Raw genomic sequence first — 22602 nt, forward strand, 5'->3', positions numbered from 1 at the left:
TTTACAGACCAGAGGTAGAATTAAGTGCTCCCTTGATTGCCTATGTATTTTACAGGATAATAGAATATGCTCAATAGATTCTATTTCCCCACTGCCGCATCTGCAGAAGCGTTCTTCCAGGGGAACACCACTGTATCTCCCGGCTAATAGTGCAGAGGGAAAAGAATTTGTTCTTGCCCTTGTAAATGCCCACCGGAATTTGCTGAGTGTAATATGGGACAAATAATTTGCTGGTGAAAGATCCCATCTAGTTCTTACTCCTTTATAGAATTGTGTCAAAGAGGCCCAGTTATTTTGCAATTCAATATCTGTCAAACGCTGTTTTACTATTCTTTTAGCATTTCCCAAGTCTAACTCCAGCAGTTGTTCAGGGTCTATTCCTAGAGCAGCAAGCTTTTTACTAACTACAGTGCACCAGTGCGGTTGTGGGTTTAACGATAGAAACTGAGGAATTAGGCCCACCGGGCGTAGGTGGACTCTCAACCAAAAGTAAATTATTAATAGCCAGGCACGAGATTCGATCTTTATGAGGCCAGCCTCCATACGCAGTATTACGTTTGCGGTGCATCTTGTAGTCCCAAAGATAGCTCTCAAGAAACCAGATTGAATTCTTTCAAGCATATCAAAGTTCGCATAAGGTCCCAATTGGATCCCGTACAACAGCTGAGGGATAACCTTTGCTAGATATAGTTTTAAAGCCGCAGGAATAAAACCTGCTCCCTGCGTTCTGAAAAATCTGTTAATTGAAGTGGTGGCACATATTCTGACCTGCCGAATCAAATGCATTCTGATCACTCCATGGTGGCCTAAACAACCATGGTTTCCGCATCTACTCAAACTGTCAAGACACACATACAGGAGGCTTCCTCAACACCCAGATCTTCTGTCACGAGAAAACAGGTACTTCACCCAGAGGTGCCCACTCTACAGCTAACAGCATGGAAGAGAGGCTTCTAGATAAAATCTTACTTAACCAGAGGAAGCCTTCCACTAGGATAAACTATGCTAGTAAATCGAAGAGGTTCACTTGCTATGCAGCTTTAACTGGCTTTTGCCCTCTAAAAGCTACTAACCACACTAAAGATCTCCCTTCTTTCTAATTCCTCCTTAAAGGTTCACTTAGCAGCAATTGCAGCTAGGTACCCAGGATGGGATGGAAAGACAATATTTTCCCAACCCGGCTGCAATAGCTTTTTGAAGGGTCTCACCAATCTATATTCTCCAGTTAGGCAGATATTGGAACAGTGGAATATCTCTTTGTTCATTTCGGCTCTGACAGATACACCCTTCTTGATGGCAGTTAGAACTGCCCGCAGGGTGAGTGAACATACATTCCTAAGGATGGATGTGCCTTATACATGCTTCTACCCAGATAAGGTACTGCTACATCCTGACATTTCTTGCCTACCAAAGTTTGTGACAGACTTTCACATATAAACCAAGACATCGTACTTTGTATCTTCTTCAGCTCTCCAAGCATGGCTATTGAAAAGGCTCTGCATTCCCTAGATGTTCGAAGGGCTCTTCTATTCTAACTATCAAGAACAAAGATGGTCATAAAGACAAAGTTGTTCATATCCTACAAAGGAAAGTTTTTTAGGGTCAGGCCTTGTCAAGGCAGAGGCTATCCCACTGGCCAGTAGAGCTAATCCTATTGATTTATAAGTTACAAAAAGTTCAGCCCCCAAAATCCATCAAGGCACATTCAACTAGAGCATACAGTGCCTCAACAGCTCATTTATCTGGCAAATCATTTTGTTGGGCTGCAACCTGGTCTACGGGACAGCCCTTTGTAAAGCACTATGCCATTGACTTGCGTTCTGCAGCAGAAATGAATTTTGGGAGAGGTATTCTCAAAAGGGTGTTATAGTAACACTACTGCTCCCTCCTAAAGGAGCTAAATAAACACCTATACTAATGGATTCAACAGATCATGCCTCAGATAAACAGGTTGCTCGCTTGTAACTGATGATCTGGTAGTGATCCGTTGACATCCATTAGACCCTCCTGAACCTCTCCTCTGCATGTAGTGCTTAAGTCTTCAACATAGAACTCCCCTATTGCTCCAATCTTCAACTACTTCAGCAGTCTCCAAGGAACTGAAGTGCTGGCGCTTCCTCCTGCCTTAAATAACCACATGGTCATGTGGGGCGGGGTGCAAGCACCGTGAGGAGCTGTAGTACTCCACAAAGGCTCCAGCACAGGTGCAGAACCCATTCTAATGGATGTCAACGGATCACTACCAGATCATCAGTTACAGGTGAGCAACCTATTTGACCTGATCATATGCATGTCTGTCCCACTGAGTTCAGTGAGCTTACTCCTAAAAAATGTCTTCAGGGTTGAAGCAATGGAGATGAAGGATGCTTCTATATGGGAAAGAATGCAGTTGTTTATGCTTGCCTTCATACAGCTTTTAACACCTTAAACACAATCAGTGATATCGACCATGTTTTGACAAGCTTATTTTTTAATACTGCTTTACAAAATGTGCAGCAGGTAATGGCTTGCACTTACTAAAATAGAAACAAACAAAGTTTTATGTTTTCTAAACCATGCTTTGTTGAAGAGGTGCAGGTATGCTGGATTGCTTAATTCTAAAACTTATTTCAGAAGTTGTTTTGCATTCTGACACATGGAAACTGGTAGTGAATGTGCATGGAAGGTTTTATGTACGCTGCGTGTTTGCATTATGGTAGCTTGATGCTCTGATGTGTAGCACTGACAGTGTGGGAGATCGAAGTATCTACGGTATAGTTGCCTCATGGATTGTAGCTTGGGAAGGTGGTCATTTGTGGTTGAATTTTGTCTTGCTTTTTGTTGGCTTCTCTGGAACCCTGCGGCTTTATTCATATGTGACAAGTGTGTTAGGCTGTAACCTTTATGAAAGCACCTTTAGAAATTTTTAAGCAGTTGTATTAAGATGTTTGTGCTAATGGGATGTTTGTTTCTGTCTTCATTGCTTCTACTGACCAAAACTCTACAATGCTGTAAAGCACGGTGGGCAAACCTGGCCCTCCAGCTGTTGAACTACAGTTCCCATCTTCCCCAGCCACAGTAAATTGTGGCTATGGATGTTGCGAGTTGTGGTTCAACAGCTGGTGGGCCAAGTTTGCCCATCTCTTGCTGTAGAGTGTGTACACTCTACAGCAGATGTGTTGTAGAGCATAAAGTGTGCCATCAAGTTGATTTCGACACCTGGTGCCCACAGAGCCCTGTGGTTGTCTTTGGTAGAATACAGGAGGGGTTTACCATTGTCTTCTCCCACACAGTATGAGCTGATGCCTTTCAGCATCTTCTTATATCACTGCTGCCCATTATAGTACCAGTGGGGATTCGAACCGGCAACTTTCTGCTTGTTAATCAAGCATTTCCCCACTGTGCCACTTAAGGTGACTGTTGTAGAGCATAGACCCCTTTATTAAGGGCTTCAAAGCATTGTCACGGGCAATTCAAATGCGTTTTCTGAAAGCTGAGCTCCTAGACAAAATTGGAGGTATTTTTGCAAGCTAGCATAAGTTTTGCAGACATCAGCAAGTAATGGGACATAATACATGACAGCATAGGAAGTATGAACTGTGTTAATGCTCTCTGCTTTTAACATAGGTTTTGAAATGTTAACTGAAAGCTGCACTCATTAAAATCAGTGTGCCAATTCCTTTAGCTTTCCTCTTCACCAGGAATGAGTTGGATGTGAATCTCTGTTACAAGAAATAATGAGTGTGTTGGGTGGAAACATGTAGGTCAGGAGAAGCTGTTTATATTGTTGCCTGTATTTTTCAAATGCTCTTGTGCATCCACAGAATGCCACCTTAGACTTGGTAAAACTAGGTAACAAGCTATGCTATTGTAGAAAAACATCACAAGAAGGAAAGAGTAGGACTTCTGTAAACTGCTCTGGTCTGCTCATCCTTCCAGTGCTGTAAGCAGAATGGTTAATCAGTATAGATAGTCCTGTTTAACATATCTTGAAAAGAAAACAGCAGCAAAATAAAGCCAATGTTACTGATAACAAACTAGCTGGAGTCATTAGACCATGTGGGAGACTTAAGACAATGATATTTGATACACCTCAACAATGAAATAGAACATTGTGTGTAGGTATCTGGGTGATTGGCATCACTGGAATATCAATAGGGAGTACTGAATAAACTACAACACTGTCTAGCAAAAGATAAGCGTGTCTGTTATTCAGTTAAATGGGAAAAAGTTTAAACATGCACTAAACTCATTAAAATGAATTGGATTTACACATTTTGACACACTTAATGATTCCTAGCTTTAAGCACTCTTTTAGTTGACAGTTTTAGTGCCTGATAGCTATGGTGTTTTTTTTAAAAGCTTGAATTTCAGTCTTTCCCAAAAAAGATGCCTTTATTGGGAGGATGAAAATATCCCCAAATCCTTGCGTTTCAGTTTACATTTGATACAAGGGAAAACTCAAATACCAACTCACAAATGAAAAGTAACACATTTACCTTATTTAGTAAAGCAGTTATAAATCACATTTCCAAAAAAATCAACTAAGCACCAGCAAAATGGCACTCACACTTTAAAATATCATTAAAATCCAAACTCAAAACTAATGCAAAGCTGCAACAAGGTTAGAAATGCAGCAAAGGTTTTCTTTTTTAGAAGTTTTAAAATTAATGAGCAGCATCCAGATTAAGTGATCATGATAAAGTCCCATTGAAATTACTGGGTCTTAAGGTAGTTATTACTAACTTGTCTCTATTTCAGTGGTGCTTAGTCAATACTAACTAGTGTGGATGTTGCCCAGTGGCTCTATTCTGTCCCTGGAAGTGCCTTCTGAAAACAAAAAATGTATATTATATAAAACGATGTCTAACTACCATGTTGATTGAAATCAATGGATGGAAGTTGTATTTGACTAGAATTAGTTGTTTAATGGAAAGCATGGCATGAGTTTGGCCTTGGTTGTTGAAAAAAATACCCATCTTAGATAGTCTAAACCTTCCCACTTACTGGTTTTACTGAAAACTTGATTATTAGTATCTTCTGGCTGAATAGGTTTGTAACTCACATTCTTTGTAACTTCTTAGTGTTAAAGTGTAACTTTTAAACTTGCTTGGATGATTCACTTATGTTTGTAACTTTGTTTCAACAGTTGAGACTAAGAAAGAACCAGATACAACCATTTCAGATGTTTTTATTGTATATGAATTAACACCGACTCCTGAGCAAAGAGCTCTTGCAGACTCCCTTAGATTACCCCCAACGTTCTTCTGCTACAAGAACAAACCTGGATATCTGAGTGAAGATGATGATGGTAAGAATCATTCTTAAAAATTATTCATTTCCTTTAAGTTACAGAACAGTATTAAAAGATGGTGTCTGGGTGCGGTTCAATAAAAAGTAACTTTCGGAAATACACTTGTAAATGAGAATCTTTCTACCCTAGTATGAAAACTCAGTGATCACAACGCTTCCTGCTTGACCCCAGTTTTCATACAGAGCATGGTAAAACTTTGTAGCGAAGATGTTTGAATGTTGCCACTATTAATGATTTTAAACTGTTCAGTGTCTGTGCCTCTCCTCCGTTATCTGTTTCCCTCCTTTCCCAGTGATCAAAGATATTCTTCTTCAGTGGATGGAGGTTATCCAAGAGTAGGTTACTCCTCCCACCTGCTTGTCTTTGTCCTTGGTTTCCTTCAGTGAGAGGAGACTCTCCATTTCTAGCAATAGGGTTCTCACAGAGATACAGCTTTGACACTTTTTGCCAGCTGGCAGAACAGGTTTATCTGACAAGGGTATCCTTTGCTGAACACTTGCCCATCAAAAGACTAAACTAGAACTAACCAGAAAACAGAGTAGAGCTCCTGAGCTAGCTTTCGGCAAGGAGGTATCAGCATCCTGCCAGGGAATGTCCTATTAGCTGACACCATGGCCAGCTCTCCTGCACTGAGAAGAAAAGCCTGGAGGCAGCCTATAGCCATCAAGACTAGTAGCCATTGATAGACAAATCTAAACCCCTATCTATGGCTACTATCATCTAAGCCCCTTTGAAAATGATCCAAGTTCTACAATGTCCTTCTTAAGATACGGTGACCAAAATGGTACACAGTATTCCAGATGTGGATGCACCATAGATTTATTTAAGGACATTATAATAGCATTCTTATATTCAGTCCCCTTCCTTATGATTCCAAGCATGAATGTGCCTTTTTCACAGCTGCCGCACACGGAGTTGACACTTTCAATTAGCTGTCCACCACAACCCCAAGATCCCTCTCCTGGTCAGTCACAGGCAGCCCAGACCCCCATGAGTGTATATGTGAAGTTGGGTCCCCATCCCTGTCCCCCATGTGCATCACTTTACACTTACATTGAACCACATTTGCCATTTTGTTGCCCACTCACCCATTTTGGAGACATCCTTTTGGAGCTCCTCACCATCTGTTTTGGATTTCACTACCCTAAATGGCTCAGTGTTGTCTGTAAATTTGGCCACCTCTCTGCTTACCCCAACTTTTATGAAGATCATTTATGAAGAATTTGAAAAACATTGGTCCTGGTACAGATCCCTAGGGAACTCCACTTCTTCCCTCGGTTGTGAAAGCTATCCATTTATTCATGTTCTCTGTTTCCTGTCCTTCAACCAGTTCAAAGATGCTAGTCAGGGACTTAGAACTGAATTAATAGGCCCAGAGTGAAACTTCAAAACAGGCAAGAATAATCTGTGTTCTGGTTTCTTGTCATCCAGCCCAGTGCTAGGTTTTAAGAATTTGGGCCATCTAGTTTTGTGTGCAGCAGCATGGAAGCACTGAGTAGGTAAAAGCTACTGATCATCTGGTGGTTCAGATTGTGGCTTTTCAGACTCCTATAGTGTCCCCACAGACATCTTGGAGAATGGTGGATAAATACCTCAAACCCAGACACTATTCTGTTAAACTTCATAAAAGCAGTACTTCACAAGGAGAAGGTTAAAAGCATCAACTCTCTAACTCCTCAAACAGAAAAGGGTAGACTACCTGTAAAAAGAGATGAGAGATTTTTTATTTTATTTTACATTTTATATCCCGCTCTTCCTCCAAGAAGCCCAGAGCGATGTACTACATACTTGGGTTTCTCTTCACAACAACCCTGTGAAGTAGGTTAGGCTGAGAGAGAGTGACTGGCCCAGAGTCACTCAGCTAGTTTCATAGCTGAATGGGGATTTGAACTCGGGTCTCCCTGGTCCTAGTCCAGCACTCTAGCCACTACACCACGCTGCTCTCGGATTACCAGAGCCTTCCTCGGCTAGGCAGTTCAAGATGAAGACTTCCCTTCTCTGTGAAGCCGCTAGAATGGCTTTCTATTCTCCAGCTAGGAGAGTAGTGAGTTCTTGTTCACAGCTAGGCTTTGGGGGTCAAGAGCAGCAATGAAAGGATTTCTCTGCTCTCCTCTCTGGCAAAACCTCAGTGGCTACAGTTTTTTAAAAACTGAGTTAGTGAGTTAAGGGTCCCTCTAGTGTAGTGTGACTTAACCTTGGGTCCCCAGATGTTGTTGGACTACAACTTGCATCATCCCCAGCCACAAAGGCCATGGCTGGGGATGTCATCTGGGGAGCCAAGGTTAAGAAGTTTTTCTTAAACCTTAATCTGCTCTACTGAGTGGCTCTATAACTGCACCAGTTCCTGGCACTGTAGTTCTAAACATTTGGAATGAGGCTGAAAGACCAAACTTCTCTTATGGAATTTTTGTGAGACTCCACTTTAGTCATTAGAATAACCTCTGCTATTCTTTGAAAGCCTGGTGAAAACAAATTATTTTGGCCTAGGAGAATGTAAAAGTAAAGTTGTGCCGCCAAGTTGGTGTCGACTCCTGGCTACCACAGAGCCCTGTGGTTTTCTTTGGTAGAATACAAGAGGGGTTTACCATTGCCTCCTCCCACGCGGTATGAGATTATGACTTTCAGCAACTTCCTATATCGCTGCTTCCCGATATATGTGTCCCTAAAGTCTGGGAAACATACCAGCGGGGATTCAAACCTGCAACCTCTTGCTCACTAGGCAAGTTACTTCCTGCTGCGCCATTAGGTGGCTACTAGGAGAAGGTAGTCCTCTGTAAAGTGTCCGTAAATTAGCCAGTGTTACTACCCTTATGGCAGATAAAGCTTAGACACTCTGTCTTGTGCCAGATACTTTGATCAGACTAAACTTATGGATTAATAACTAGGTGATCCCACACACAGCATCTCTGTGGTAGTACACTCCCCCCAACCCCCGCTCCTTGCCAGGCCGCTATCCCACCCACTCCCTGGCCGCGGTTCAGTTTCTGCCACCGCTTTCTCACTGAGGCTGCTCGTCGTGGCCGCCTCACCACAGCCAGGCCCGCCACTCCCTCTGCAGCCTCCACTGGGCCCGTAGCCTCGCCATGGCCGGGCCTCCCACCCCCTCTGCCGGGCCTGCTGCCGCCACCCCTCCACAGCCTCTTTGCCGGAGCCGGGCTAGGTCTGCCGCGGCCTCCCCTGCCCCCTCTTCACAGTAGCCATGGGCCCACTGCGGCCGGGCCTGCCACCCCACTACCTCCTCACAGCGGCCATTGCCAGTGGGCAACCAGCTCCCAGCCAATCAGGTGCCTCCACCGCCATGCATAGCCCTTGCTACAGCCCCACGCATGGCTGTGGCTGCTGAACCAGCACATAGCATCTGTGCAGCAGTACACTCTCCCCACCTTCTGTCCATCTCCCCCACCCCCTTCTGGCCCAGTCGCCTCGGGGCCCCCCCGCCCCCCTCTGGCCCAGTCGCCTCGGGCCCGCCCCCGCCCCCCTCTGGCCCAGTCGCCTCGGGCCCGCCCCCGCCCCCCTCTGGCCCAGTCGCCTCGGGCCCGCCCCCGCCCCCCTCTGGCCCAGTCGCCTCGGGCCCGCCCCCGCCCCCCTCTGGCCCAGTCGCCTCGGGCCCGCCCCCGCCCCCCTCTGGCCCAGTCGCCTCGGGCCCGCCCCCGCCCCCCTCTGGCCCAGTCGCCTCGGGCCCGCCCCCGCCCCCCTCTGGCCCAGTCGCCTCGGGCCCGCCCCCGCCCCCCTCTGGCCCAGTCGCCTCGGGCCCCCCCCGTTCCCCCTTCTGGCCCAGTCGCCTCGGCCCCCCCGTTCCCCCTTCTGGCCCAGTCGCCTCGGCCCCCCCGTTCCCCCTTCTGGCCCAGTCGCCTCGGCCCCCCCGTTCCCCCTTCTGGCCCAGTCGCCTCGGCCCCCCCACCCGTGCCGCTCCCAAAGTGGCCATACTTCTCATCAGGTGGCTTGAGGGCGAATGCCTGGCGTCTCGCCACTTTCGATTCCGTTCCCTCCCCAGGCAATGGGTCCAGTTTCCTTCTTCCTTCTCTCTCCTGGGCTTGCCTCCCTGGCTGCCGTTCTCTCCCAAGGCAATGGTTGGAACTCTTGCAGGACCTCACAAGAGTTCCAGATACATCCTCACATCCCCACGCAGTTCCCTTACTCAGTCAGCCGTAAGATAATTAAATATGTAGATGGAGTATGTCCATTAACTTTGAAGCTAATGCATCTCCTACATGTGTGAGAAAGAGAGGGAGAGGGAAAGGGAAAGAGGTCTCTTTGAAGAGTCTTTGGAAGAAGTTATAAGGGGTCAAAGGAGAAGGTTTGTTCTTCAGTCCCAGACTGGATGAGGGGAAGCTTTCTGAAGGTCCTCTTGTCACTTTTAAAAGCAGCAGTTCAAGATTAGGGGTTATAAATACTTCACAGGTTCTAACATGCTAGTATCCTGCTATTATGGGAGACAGTCCAGAAGTTTGACTTGGCTGAAGTGTTATCCACGGACAGTTGAGTGATTCAAACTAAGGATGTGCAAAACATTTCGAGCTCGGAATGTTCCAACTCTAAACAGTCCGTTTCAAGTGTTCCGAGCTTGAAACAAAATGCCTTTCAAATAAAGGGCTTGTTTCGAGCTTGGAATGGAACAATCCAGTTCCAAGTCAGAATGTTTTGAGTGTTCCAAGTACCATTTTGGAGGCTGTTTTTCAGGGGGAAGCTGGTCTACCAATTGGGGTTGATGGGTAAACCAGGCCTCCACCCCGTACGTAGCGCATCAGCCAGCCTCAGAGGACTGGTCTACTGTCCATCTGCAGGCATCTTCCTTGGAATCATTGCAAGTCCAAGTAAAAAAGGAACAGAATACTATTTGCATGAGGAGCCTACTGAGAGTATAGTTAAAAAGTAACTGGTACTATATCTTGCCATATATTTTGAGACCTTTGTGTACTGGTAATGAATTAGCGGAATTGTATTTCTGGTGGATCTCTAAAACATATAGTATGACAATTCTATATAATATGGCTATTAATATTGGCAATATGAGCTTTCATAGTTCCTATAGTCATTGTATATTTGTATAAATATATGTTTCTTTGCTGGATACAAGTTTTTCTTTTATGCTTCAGATGAGGACTTTGAAACAGCAGTGAAGAAACTTAATGGAAAATTGTATCCTGAGGAACCCCAGCAACACACACAACCACAGGGAACTGACACAGGTAAATCAAATTAGGAAAGGAAAGGTTGTGCCGTCGAGTTGATGTAGACTCCTGGCAATCAGAGCTATGTGGTTTTCTTGGTAGAATACAGAAGGGGTTTACCACTGCCATCTTTCACACAGTATTTCTTTTTTTTTTTAACATATTTTTATACCGCCCAAAATGCAAGTTCTCTGAGATGATGCCTTTTAGCACCTTCCTATATCGCTGCTGCTTGATATAGGAGTTTTCGAACCAACAGCCTCCTTCTCTCTAGGCGGGTTACTTCCTGGCTGTGCCATTAAGTGGCTAAATCAAATTACTTGGGGGAAATTGATTGTAATGTAGCATGCAAGGTGTTGCTTCTAATTTTTATCATTAGTGAACGGAAAGAGTTCTGTTCTGGGCGGCAGTATCAAGGCAACTTGCACACACAACGCGCACACACACTGAATGCAATTTTTGTGTCCCCACTCCACACACACACACACACACACACACACACAGCTACCTTCTGATACACGCCTTTCCACCCCACCCCCACCCATGTGTGTGTGTACATGTACATAAACACACACACTCATTCTCTCTCCCCCCAACACACACCTCAGATACACTCCTCCCCACCCCTCACCTCCCTTCCCCTCTCTCTGCATATATATCTATATGTGTGTGTATACACACGCATGCACAGAGACTTGTTCATTCACCTCCTCAACACTCCTGTGACCTCCACTTCTGTTTCTAAAGTTTTATACTGGCTTTGTCACTAAGAGTCGACACCGACTTGACAGCACTTAATCAAACATTGCCATGCACGCACTCTCTCTTGTTCTGTCCCACAGCCCAGCACTCGTGCACTGGAGCTCCCGGCAGAAGTCCCTCCCCTGGCTTTCCTGTTAGGCAAGAAAGCTGGGAGGGAGAAGGGAAGGGAAGCTGCTCGTGAGGTTTCTCCAAGCTGAAAACCTCCACCTTGGGGGTACAGAGCCAGCCCATTCTGACAGAGTGGAGAAAGCTGCTGAAGGTGGTGGGTGCTGGAGAGAGTACACATGCCTGCCCCTTGTAGTGGCTGACAGCTGCTCTCTGTGCTCCAGGAGCCTCTGGCTGCAAGAAAAGCAGCCATGGCGTCTGCTGGAAAGAAAAGAATAAGCAGACAGCTTTTTGCTAGTAACTGCTTCTAGACTGGAGAAGATACACCCTTAAGGGAGAACTCTGAAATGGCTCTTCTAAACATGGGATTTCCCCCAACCCCTCTAGATCAGGCAGCAGAAGTCATCTTACTGTAGCTATAGCCCAGATCTCAGGAAAAGATTTCAAAGCACCGATTTCCACAACTGCAAAGTGCTCCAAGTGAGAAGCTAAGGAAAGCCAGGAGAGATCTTGCAGCCAGAGGTTCCTGGAGCACAGAGAGCAGCTGCCAGCCACTCCGAGAGGAGTCGTGGGCTTTCAGGAGGCTCTTGTCGAGGCCAGAGTGGGAGAATCGGCTCTCTTGCTTGCACGAGAAAGCCGATTTCCCTGCTCTGGCCACAACAAGGGTTAACACAGTGGGCGGGCGGGGGGAAGACTGCTGACATTGTAAGCAGCCATTGGAGTGCTGTGTGTAACTGCAGTGTGCAGTGTGCTGGAATCCTCTGCACAGCAGGTTGGAACTCTTTGAGTGAGCGCACAGTCACGCACCTTAGAGGGAATGGTGAAGGGGATGCTATTCTAAATGTTCTGGATTCAGAATTCTGTCCTAACATAGTAAATGCCACATCACATACTTACATCATCATGTAAATCACCATGTTACATCAGTATAAATTACTATTGTATACATAGCGGTACCTAAAACTCTTAAGCATCCATTAGAAAAATTAGAGCTCACTTCATGTTCATATGTGTCAATCTAATGTATAACAAATGTGCTGGTCAAAGACCAAAATAAAGACTATGACTATGTATAACAAGATGTTCCCTCCGATACTGCAGTGCACCCTGAAAGATCTTGCTAGAAAGCAATTCTAGTGTTGATTTTACAGTTAAAGGCTGATGACATAAACTGTTCAGTAGTGGTGAAGCATATAAAGAATGGCAAACAACTTTTTAAATTTTGAGACGTCTAAGCCTGTCTGTAACTTTTGTAAAGCTAGTGTATTGTTCAAGAAGGTACATCTTTGTCTATGTGTGGTGCATTCTCTAGCTACAGTTTGGCATTAAACAAAATAGTCCTGACACCTCTTGTTGCCCGTAGAGCATTCTAGCCTTAAGTTAACCATCTTGATAACAGTTCTGACAGTAGCAGCAAAGAACAACACTCTTGAGTCACTGCAGAGCTATCTTGACTTTATCTTCATTGTCTAGCCAAAATTATGGAAGTCCCTCATCCATCCACACAACCACCCACATACCCATGTTCCAGCTTTAGAGGGGCGAGGTGTGGGGCTTACCTTTTATTTTAATTTACTTATTTTATCTATCAGATTTGTACACCGCCCCAAACTTTTGTCTCTGGACAGTAAACAATAGCATCAAACAAGTTTAAAACATATACAAAAAACTTAAAAACAATTTAACAATTTAAAAATAAACCAGAGATTAAAAGCTTAAAAAAATTAGGAAGTGGAGAAAGTTTGAGCGGAAAGATGGGTTTTCTGGTGTTTTTTTTAAATTGCCGGAGATGGAGAGGACTGTATCTCAACAGGGAACGCATTCCACAATCTCAGGGTAGCGACCAAGAAGGTCCATCTCTGTGTTGCCACTAACAAGTTGACAGTAACTGGAGACTGACCTTCACTACGAGACCCACCATCCATTGAGGTCATCTGAGGAGAAGACACTCTCTTAGATACCTAGGGCCTAAGCAGTTTAGGGCTTTAAAAGTTATAACTAGCACTTTGTATTTTGTCCGGAAACCTATTGGCAGCCAATGTAGCTCCATCAGTAAAGGCCCTGCATAATCAAGGCACAAGGCATGCAGCCAAGCTCATTCTCCCCTGCCCACCCCAATCCTTCCTCAAGAGCAAGACAAGAAACTGGGACTTGCTCATTTGGCCCCTCACAGCCAATGTGTTCCAGGCACTGTGACTGAACAGTTGCCATATGTTCCCCTTCCATTCCAGCTCCAAGTAGAAATAGAAAGTAGGGGGGTGGGGTTGTGTAGGCTGTGCAAGAGTGACTGCACATTCTGGCCAAGGCAGACTCTGCCTGGGGCTTCTCTCACCAGATAGCAGTGCCATATTTGCAACAGCAAGTGTGGCAAATGAAACTGTGGAAGGTTGATTCGTTGACTCTCTCCACACAGTGCACAACTTGTCTAAATAGTATTTACTTCTTGCGAGCCATAGAAATGAGGACAAGATGTGTTTGGGGCAAAAAATCTTTTTGAAACATCTCCTTGGCTACTTTATCAGGCAGTAGGTTTAGCCCTATTGTGAACATATTAAGTTTCTTTGTCCATCTCACTCAGTATTGTCTACACTGTCTGGCAGTGGCTCTCCAGAAATCTTTCCAAATCCTATCTGGAGATGCTAAGGAGTAGCATAACCTTCTGCACAAAAGTAGGTGTTTTGCCATTGACTCAACCCATCGCCCTTGGCCAGTCAGTAGATTATAGCCTTGTTAGATGAAGTAAATTCTGGATTGGTCCTATGTTGCTTCTCACCCTGTTTTCTGTCTTGTAAGACAAAGTTGCGGCTGCAGTAAGAGGCAGAGCAAAGTCAGATAGTGATGCATGTCTCTTGTGTGTTCTGCTACAGGAACTTGACAAGTTCAGACCACAAGTTAGAACTTCCAAGTGTAGCTTTTTCGGACAGACAGTTGCTGTAACAAGAGAAGATAGATCTAATAGAATCTAGGGGGGCCCCTAGAAGGATTTCCCCCAGGTTCTCCTATCCACTTCACTAAGAAATTTGGAGGATTTCCTTCATCATTCTACTTTGCTGTTGGTTCTCTTCAATAAAATCTAAGGTGCTTTCTGTTTAGGTATCATAAAAGAAAATGAATCGGAAGGTGGGAGCGAGTGTGTTCTTGTCTGGGAAAAGAAACCAACTCCTGAAGAAAAGGCTAAAGCAGAGAATCTGAAGCTTCCTCCAACCTTTCTCTGTGACATTGGCAGTGACACTGGTGAAGACAATGATGACAGCTTAGAAGATTTTCAAACAGAGCTTGCCAAAGTTCAAGAAACTAAAGTAAGTTAACATAATTGGGTTTAGGTATCCATGAAACCGTGTTTGCACACAGAGTTCTCGTAATGTCCATTTGTCCCTAATTTTTCTCCCCTTGCTCCCCACCCACCCAGTCTGCATTTTGTGTTGCTCTGTTAATGTGGGGTCTGTCTACATAAATGTTACATTTGTTGACAATATTGTACTAGTCAGGGAGAATGTTTTATCTGTATAGGAGCCTGAGCTTTTCCCACATCAGGAATTGCCACAGTTGGGGACAAGTTGTTGACAGGCATGGAGATGTATCCCAATATACTTCTCCTGGAATAATGGAAGACCACTGGCTACATAGGAAGTGATGCTAATAGCCTCTGTCTTAATTCATTGATAAAAATTTGCTCAAGGTAATTGCCCAATCTTTTTGCACTGCTTTTGTTCCCTGCTTGTGGCACATTCGTGGTTCTTATGGTGCAGAATGATGGAATGGTTCTGCCTTGATCAAGAGATGGGATTACATGGCTCTTTTGCTCCTTTGATTCTAGCATAAGTGTTCATTAACATGCTATGAAACCATCTTGAAGGGGCCAAGATAACTTACAGTATCCTCAGTTCTATCCACGTTCTACTGCTGGGAGTGTAATGGATGAACTAGCTCTAAGTTTCTATTTTTCCTACATATTTACCTAAATAACCTTTTGAAGACACTTGTTTTAAAGAAAAACACAAAAAACAACTTTATTGAATTTTTTTTCCTGTATAGGAAGCCCAAGTCGAAGATGTTACCAGTTCAACAGATGATATGTGTACTACTAAGAAAGATGAAGGGCCAGTTGTCATGGCCAGTATAACTGAAGAACCAGATTCGACTACAGAACCTACACACATCATACAGGCTTTATTGGAAACAGATGATAAACCTGTTGACTTGTCAACTAAAAAAGAGAGCAACTCAACTTTCACAGGCTCTGTAAACCAAGGTATATTTTTCCATATAAAAGAACTCTATACTAGACATAGAACATGCCAAAATTTAATAATGGACTTTGTCTCCATAGTGAGAATGAGTTGTAGGAGGCTTATTGGAAAAACGCTTGGGCCTACTCTCATAAAGGCTGCAGACCTTTGCACACACTTACCAGGAATAAGCCCCACTGAATACAAACTTATTTCTGAGTAAACCTCTATAGAATTGTGCTGTTAGCATACATAGAGTAGAATGACTGATCTTCTGGCAGCATTCTTTAAGCAGTGATACTTGAGCCATTCATATATAGGAAAGGAATCATGCTAGTGGGAAATGAATGGAAAAGCACCCCTATTACAGGATGCAAAATGGACCATAAAATCTCTTCTCTTCTTTTTGTTGTTGTGTACAGAAACCAAACCTTTCTCATTTGCCTTTGGCAACAAACCTGGCTTGTCATTTGCTGATCTGGCTTCAAATAATTCTGGGGATTTCGCTTTTGGTTCAAAAGGTAACATTCATTCACTGTCTACATACCATTTGTACAATGTGTTTGTCATTGAGGGGGTAACTGTTGAGGATTTTGTTGTTGTTGTTAATTCAATTCCTATACTGCCCTTCCAAAAATGGCTCAGGATGATTTACACAGAGAAATAATAAATAAATAAGATGGATCCTTGTCCCCAAAGGGCTCAAAATCTAAAAGAAACATAAGATAGACACCAGCAACAGTCACTGGAGGTACTGTGCTGGGGGTGGATAGGGCCAGTTACTCTCCCCCTGCTAAATAAAGAGAATCACTACGGTAAAAGGTGCCTCTTCGCCAAGTTAGCAGGGGTTTACATATCACTTTGAGAGAACTCTGAACAAATGATCATAGAGGTACTTGTCTAGAATACTAAAAGTTTCTTTCCATCTCATCAGACAAAAATTTCAAGTGGGCAAATACAGGAGCAACTGTATTTGGAGTACAGGCAGCCACTAAAGAAAATAATGAAGATGATGGAAGTGATGAAGAGGTTGTACATAGTGATGATATTCACTTTGAACCAATTGTATCCCTTCCAGAGGTAAGCTCTTTATTATAAACCTGAGGAGGAGAGAAATCTCTACTGGCACAGGGCATACATAGCACTGTTGTTACATTGGTTGTGCAGGTATTTATTCTTTGGTTAGTTCTAATGTTGGAATTGCATGGGAGATTAAGGGGTGGATTAGCAAGTAAGGTACATGTGCACACATACACAGTGGCTGTCAAACTAGATTGTAATATGAGCCGACAAACTGGCCTACTATGTTTCCTTCAGGAGATTGCTTTATCGCCTGAGGAAGATATTGGATAGACACTCCCAATTCAATCCAGTGAAAACCCCTAAGAAGGGATCTGGAGTTCCAGGCACAGCCTTTCTCTGTAAGCCACTGCTGGACGACTGGAATGTGGCCTGCTCCATAGTTCTCCTTTTTTGGCACTGCTTAACGCTGCAGAGTCACTGGCCTCGGCGTAAGGATCTTCTCTTCTTCAGTTGGTCATGAAAAAGTTATCAAAACAGTTTCCTTTGAAAGAATAAGATGATGATGGTCCCCTGTCTTCAAAGGGCTCACAAGGAAAAAACACCAGCAACAGTCACTGGAGGGATGCTGTGCTGGGGTCAGTTGCTCTCCCCCTGCTTAATATAAGGAGAACCACCATTTTGAAAGGTATCTCTTGTTCCAGGTAGCAGGGATTTGTATGGCTGTGTGGGGTGCTACTTATCCTAATTAGCATAATGAGGACCTAGGATAAGCTGAGGTAAAGTATACCTGCTTGCATACCAGCAATCATAATTATTTGATGAGGGAGATTCTTGACTACCCTAGAACTAGAGTACTAGCAAAGGTGGTGTGTCCTGACAAAATTTATAAAAATATGACTGCTAAAGGGTGCATGCACCTGTGTGTATATAACTGGGTTTGTGTGTATGTAACTGGCTTCATTGGTAACAGAGCAAGTTAGCAACTTCATAGCTGGAAAGAAGAGTCTAAATTTTACCCTTCAGTCTATGTAGAGGGAAACGGGATGTGTGTCTGGTCTTACAGAGCGCTTCCCAAGTATGAGCAGCACTTTAAGCCTCCGCCCTCATGCACAACAGTGCATCTGCAGGACGACTGAGGGAAGTGCAAGGACGCCTAGCATGTCACTGCAGAACCTCCTGACGTGCATACCTTGTTTAGGATATCAGCCATTCATTCTGAAGCATATTGGAAGTAGTTTGACACATTGCATTGCTTCTAATAGTAGGCACATTTTTGTCTCCAAATACGATTTGATGGTATTAGAAACAAACAATAAATGTCTCTAACTTGCCAGAGGCAAAAGAGTGTGTACAATAGCGGAAATCTCTCTTTCAAACGGGCTGACATCCAGACTAATGCAATGCTGTGCTACTAATGCTGCAGTGGTTCTGGGGGAAGTGGTGATATTAGTTTGTCTCCTTCCCTCACTGTGTCTTCCGAAAATATGTCCCAGAGGGTTGCAAAATCCTTGGACATATTTTCAGCAGGCACAGGGGGCTTCAGAGGCAAGGTGAGATAGACAAAAATTGCTCCTTTCTCCTAGCACCAGCACAGTGTTAGTCTGGAAGTCAGCCAGTGGCTGCACAATTTCTCCTGAGTGCAAGAGATGTTTCTACTTTTTATAAAATGGAAATCATAGGCAGGATTATCTTTAACTAGAATATTGCTTTCTGACAACACTCTGTAATGCAAGAATTGGCTTTATTGATAACAGTTGCAGTAAGAGTGCTCCAAATTAGCATGATTTTTCTCTTCTAGGTTGAGGTGAAATCGGGAGAAGAAGATGAAGAAATTATCTTTAAAGAAAGGGCAAAACTCTACAGATGGGACAGAGAAGTCAATCAGTGGAAAGAACGTGGTGTGGGAGAAATAAAGATCCTCTTCCATACACAGAAGAAGTGTTATCGAGTTTTAATGAGAAGGGACCAAGTTCTCAAAGTCTGTGCAAATCATATAATCACAAAAAACATAGATTTAAAACCCTTGAATACTTCAAACAATGCTATGGTTTGGACTGCTACAGATTATGCTGGTGAGTGTAAAGATCTTCTGTAATAGATGATCATAAAATAATACCTAATCTAATCAAGTACACATTAAATAACATTTGGAATCTTAATTTCAGATGGTGAAGCAAAAATCGAACAGCTTGCAGTCAGATTTAAAAGCCAAGAGCTGGCTGATTCCTTCAAAAGGAGATTTGAAGAGTGCCAGCAAAGCTTGTCAGAGTTGCAGAGGGGACATAGATCCCTGGCAGCAGAATTGTCAAATGAAACTAACCCTGTGGTATATCTTGAAGTTTCTGCTGATGATGAACACCTGGGTCGTATCACCATAGAACTATTTTCTAATATTGTTCCTCAAACTGCTGAGAACTTCAGGGCATTATGCACGGGAGAAAAAGGATTTGGATTCAGAAATTCGATATTTCACAGAATAATTCCAGATTTTATGTGTCAGGTAAGTACAAGTATTATATCAAGGTTACATTAAAAAGTTTGCAGTGACAATGTTATTTAAGGTTTAGTAGTAGTTATATTTCCACACCACATATACCATGTTAAAGTTCCCTGAGGAGTATAGATGCAACTTTTATATTTATATTTTTTCTGTGTGCACAGACATGTAAAACAGGCAGGCTTGGAGTTTACAAGCATTCCTCCCACACCACAAAATGACCATGCACTCTTCCTTCACTCGTTGCTAGTAAATGTGCAGAAGACGTACTTAGAAAAATATATTTATATCTCAAGTTTTCTCATGTTTTTTCTTAAGCGATTTTTCATGAAATCTGACAAAATCTGAAATGCAGTGAACTGAAAAAATATAACCATTGCTTCATAATTCAGTCAAAGTCCACACTTTGGCATTTTTCTCGGATAATTTGAGACAAAGTTTGTCAGTTATCATTCCTCATGCTTTTCCAATGGAAGAGGTTTTTCTGCATTTTCTGACAAATTAGTTTTTCTAGGATTTTCTGTTCTTCTTGCAGTCTGGGTGAAGTCTGGAACCCTACCTGTGAAACAGCATGTTTCTATCTTTCATGGGTTGGTCTAGGAGTCAATCATTTCAGTGAGGCCCAAGCAGAAAGAGAGACCCTCACACCTTTGGGAGTGAACTTGGAGGATAATACATAAAAGTACATTACATCCATTAGTGTCCATCTTTTTTTTCCTTTCCTGTCACTGCCCTGGAATTCTAACACAGCATTCTTAACTGCCACCTTTTATTTTATGTAGTTATGTAGTTATTTATTTATTTTATGAACTATATGTGCTCACATAACTTAAAAAAAAATGCATCTGTTGCTGATGAAGGCATAAGCCAGAATGTTCAACTAAAATGTGGTTGTATCTATAAGAAATTAATTTTCTGAGCTCTAGTCTTGAAAAGCGGGGGGGGGGAGTTGTCCCTCCCCCCTCTTGATTTCACATCTCTGTTGAAAACCTCCTTTTCCATTATTTATATTTTATTTTTAACAAGTTTACTTTTCTATGTCAATAAGAAGGTTTCAGAATGGCTAACAGTCAGCAGATTAAACCTGTGAAATCGCATACAGTACCATCAAAATACAAATGGTTAAGAATAGCACAGCAGAGATGGAACAGATAAGCCAGGGATAGAGTAGCAGGCTTCACTTTCAGATCGATAAGGTCTTCTGAAAAGGAAATGTTTTCAGCAGATGACAGAGCATCTGGATAGGGATGGGATATGTTTGAGCTTATGAGGTAGAGAGCTATATTAACTGGGCACCACTACAGAAAAGTTGGCTTGATTTTAATTGGTTTTGTAGTTTCCTTAGGCCCATGTTGGATGAATAAAAGAATTAAGAGCTATGCCATGATTAGCGATCCCAATGCACTTCTCTAAATTAGACCCATTAGCTGACATCCAGACTTAAGTTACTCTTGAGTAGAACTATTTTAAAAATTGCAGTGTGTATATTCATTTCATTTGCACCTATCAGATATCTACTAGTATACAGTATGTAAACAAATGAAATGACAGGACAATCCCTTAATGGACCATCAAAGGGTACTGTATTGTTAACATGGGGTTCATCCTTGCCTCTCATTAGCTTGTTTGTCAGTTTCACTGACAGCATGAAAAAACACATTTATGCTAAATATTGAATGTATTTGCACTTTTGAATTGTTTTGATCATTTGATCAGAATCACACAAAATTCCAATAAAGAAAAAGATCACTTTAAATCTATAATTCAATTAAAGATTTAACTAATAGTAATACCACCATTAAAACTATACATTAAACCAGTGTTTCTCAACCATCGGTCCATGGACCGGTACCAGTCTGCAAGGCATTGGGTACCAGTCCGTGAGGCATCACTAATAAAAATCACCCACACACCCCCAAAAAAGGGGGGGCAGCGGGGGCTGCCGAGAGCTCCCCAGAGCTCATTTCAGGCAGTCCTCGCTGCTGGATGACGTTCATTTCACTTCCTCGAAATTAACATTATCCAGCAGTGAGGGCTGCCTGCAAATGAGCTCCGGAGAACTGCCCGAAACTGTTTTTTGGGGGGTGCCTGGGTGTGGGGTTGGAGGTGAGGGGGTGACCCCTTTACTAACTGCCGGTCTAGGAAATGGCGCATGGATGATGTACTGGTCCAAAAATGTTGAGAAACTGCATTAAGCTGATACCAGCTTCCGGCTGTATTGGCCAGAATGTATTTTCACTTAACATGTTCTAGTTAGGGAAACAAGATAAATTACAAGGTGCTACATGAAACCAGCTATTGATTTGGCTCCCATTGCTGTTTTCAAGCCACCATTGCCAATCAACAATAGAAATGACACAATGCAGTACTCTATTGGCAAACGAATATTTTTCTGACAAGTTTAATCAAAATGTTTCAAACTATATTTTATCTGTGTGTCGACTGAATTTTCCTAATGTGTTTGTTCCAGGGAGGTGATATCACTAAACAGGATGGTTCAGGTGGTCGGTCAATTTATGGAGATTTATTTGAGGATGAAAATTTTGAAGTGAAACACACTGGTCCTGGCTTACTTTCCATGGCAAATAATGGTAGAAACACCAATAATTCTCAATTCTTTATTACACTCAAAAAGGCAGAGCATTTGGACTGTAAACATGTAGTCTTCGGCTTTGTGAAGGATGGTATGGATGTTGTAAAAAAAATGGAATATTCTGGGTCTCCCGGAGGAGCAGTATCAAAAAGAATTGTGATCACAGACTGTGGGCAAATATAAATTTTTTGCTACAACATGTATGCAGATAGAGTAACATAAATCAATTTTCAGAAGACTTAGACAAGATTATGTCCAGCTTCTTAAAAATGAACATGTCTGATGTATAAATGTAAAGTTACAGCTTATAGCTGAGTACTTTTTTAATGTTTCAATTGACTTTGCATGTTGTGAAATAAAGGTTCAAACACTGGTATATTTCAGGTGAATTTTTTTTGTTCCCTCCTGATTTTTGTATTAAATGACAATTTAAAATGAAATCCTAGGTGTCTGAAGTTCTATCACTGGTGTATAAAAGGGATGATTTTCCCAGTCTGGTTCAGATAAAGTTACAAGCTAGGGCAAGGATTCTCAACGCTGGGTCCCCAGACGTTATTGGACTTCAACTCCCATAATCCCCAACCAAAGGCCACTGGAGCTGGGGATTATGGGAGTTGAAGTCCAATAACATCTGGGGACCCAAAGTTGGGGATTCCTGAGCTAGGGTGTGGCTATTTTCATTCTTGTTTGATCCCCTGATTCACAAGCAATGTAAAAATAATTCATTGCCCATATTGATGCTGAAGAGAAGATTTGCCATTCACCTTGCTTTTACCAAAAAAAAAATTTTTTTTTTAATTTGAGTTACTAAACTGGTTGTTATGTTGACCAAAACCTACTTAGTATTGTCCTAAAGCTAGCTAAGGATTAAAACGTAGGACTAAAACTAGTCCTAAACTTAGATTGGAGTCTTACTAATATGTGACTTC

General features: G+C 42.8%; 1 protein-coding gene across 3 annotated transcripts in view; it reads left to right on the forward strand.

Annotated features, from left to right (window-relative positions):
- The window catches only part of LOC128348978 (E3 SUMO-protein ligase RanBP2-like), an 81218-nt gene extending 59169 nt beyond the window's left edge, over nt 1-22049 (forward strand). For all 3 annotated transcript variants that reach the window (XM_053304786.1, XM_053304785.1, XM_053304787.1), the window contains 9 exons: nt 5129-5290; nt 10390-10482; nt 14425-14630; nt 15367-15583; nt 15983-16081; nt 16495-16640; nt 18382-18655; nt 18749-19083; nt 21551-22049. In XM_053304786.1, coding sequence (XP_053160761.1) covers nt 5129-5290; nt 10390-10482; nt 14425-14630; nt 15367-15583; nt 15983-16081; nt 16495-16640; nt 18382-18655; nt 18749-19083; nt 21551-21856 — 1838 coding nt within the window. In that variant the 3' untranslated portion in view covers nt 21857-22049. The remainder of the gene's footprint in view (nt 1-5128; nt 5291-10389; nt 10483-14424; nt 14631-15366; nt 15584-15982; nt 16082-16494; nt 16641-18381; nt 18656-18748; nt 19084-21550) is intronic.
- The last annotated feature ends 553 nt before the right edge of the window (nt 22050-22602 follow it).

Source organism: Hemicordylus capensis, chromosome 3, assembly GCF_027244095.1.
Source record: "Hemicordylus capensis ecotype Gifberg chromosome 3, rHemCap1.1.pri, whole genome shotgun sequence".
In the NCBI taxonomy this organism is placed as follows: Eukaryota; Metazoa; Chordata; class Lepidosauria; order Squamata; family Cordylidae; genus Hemicordylus; species Hemicordylus capensis.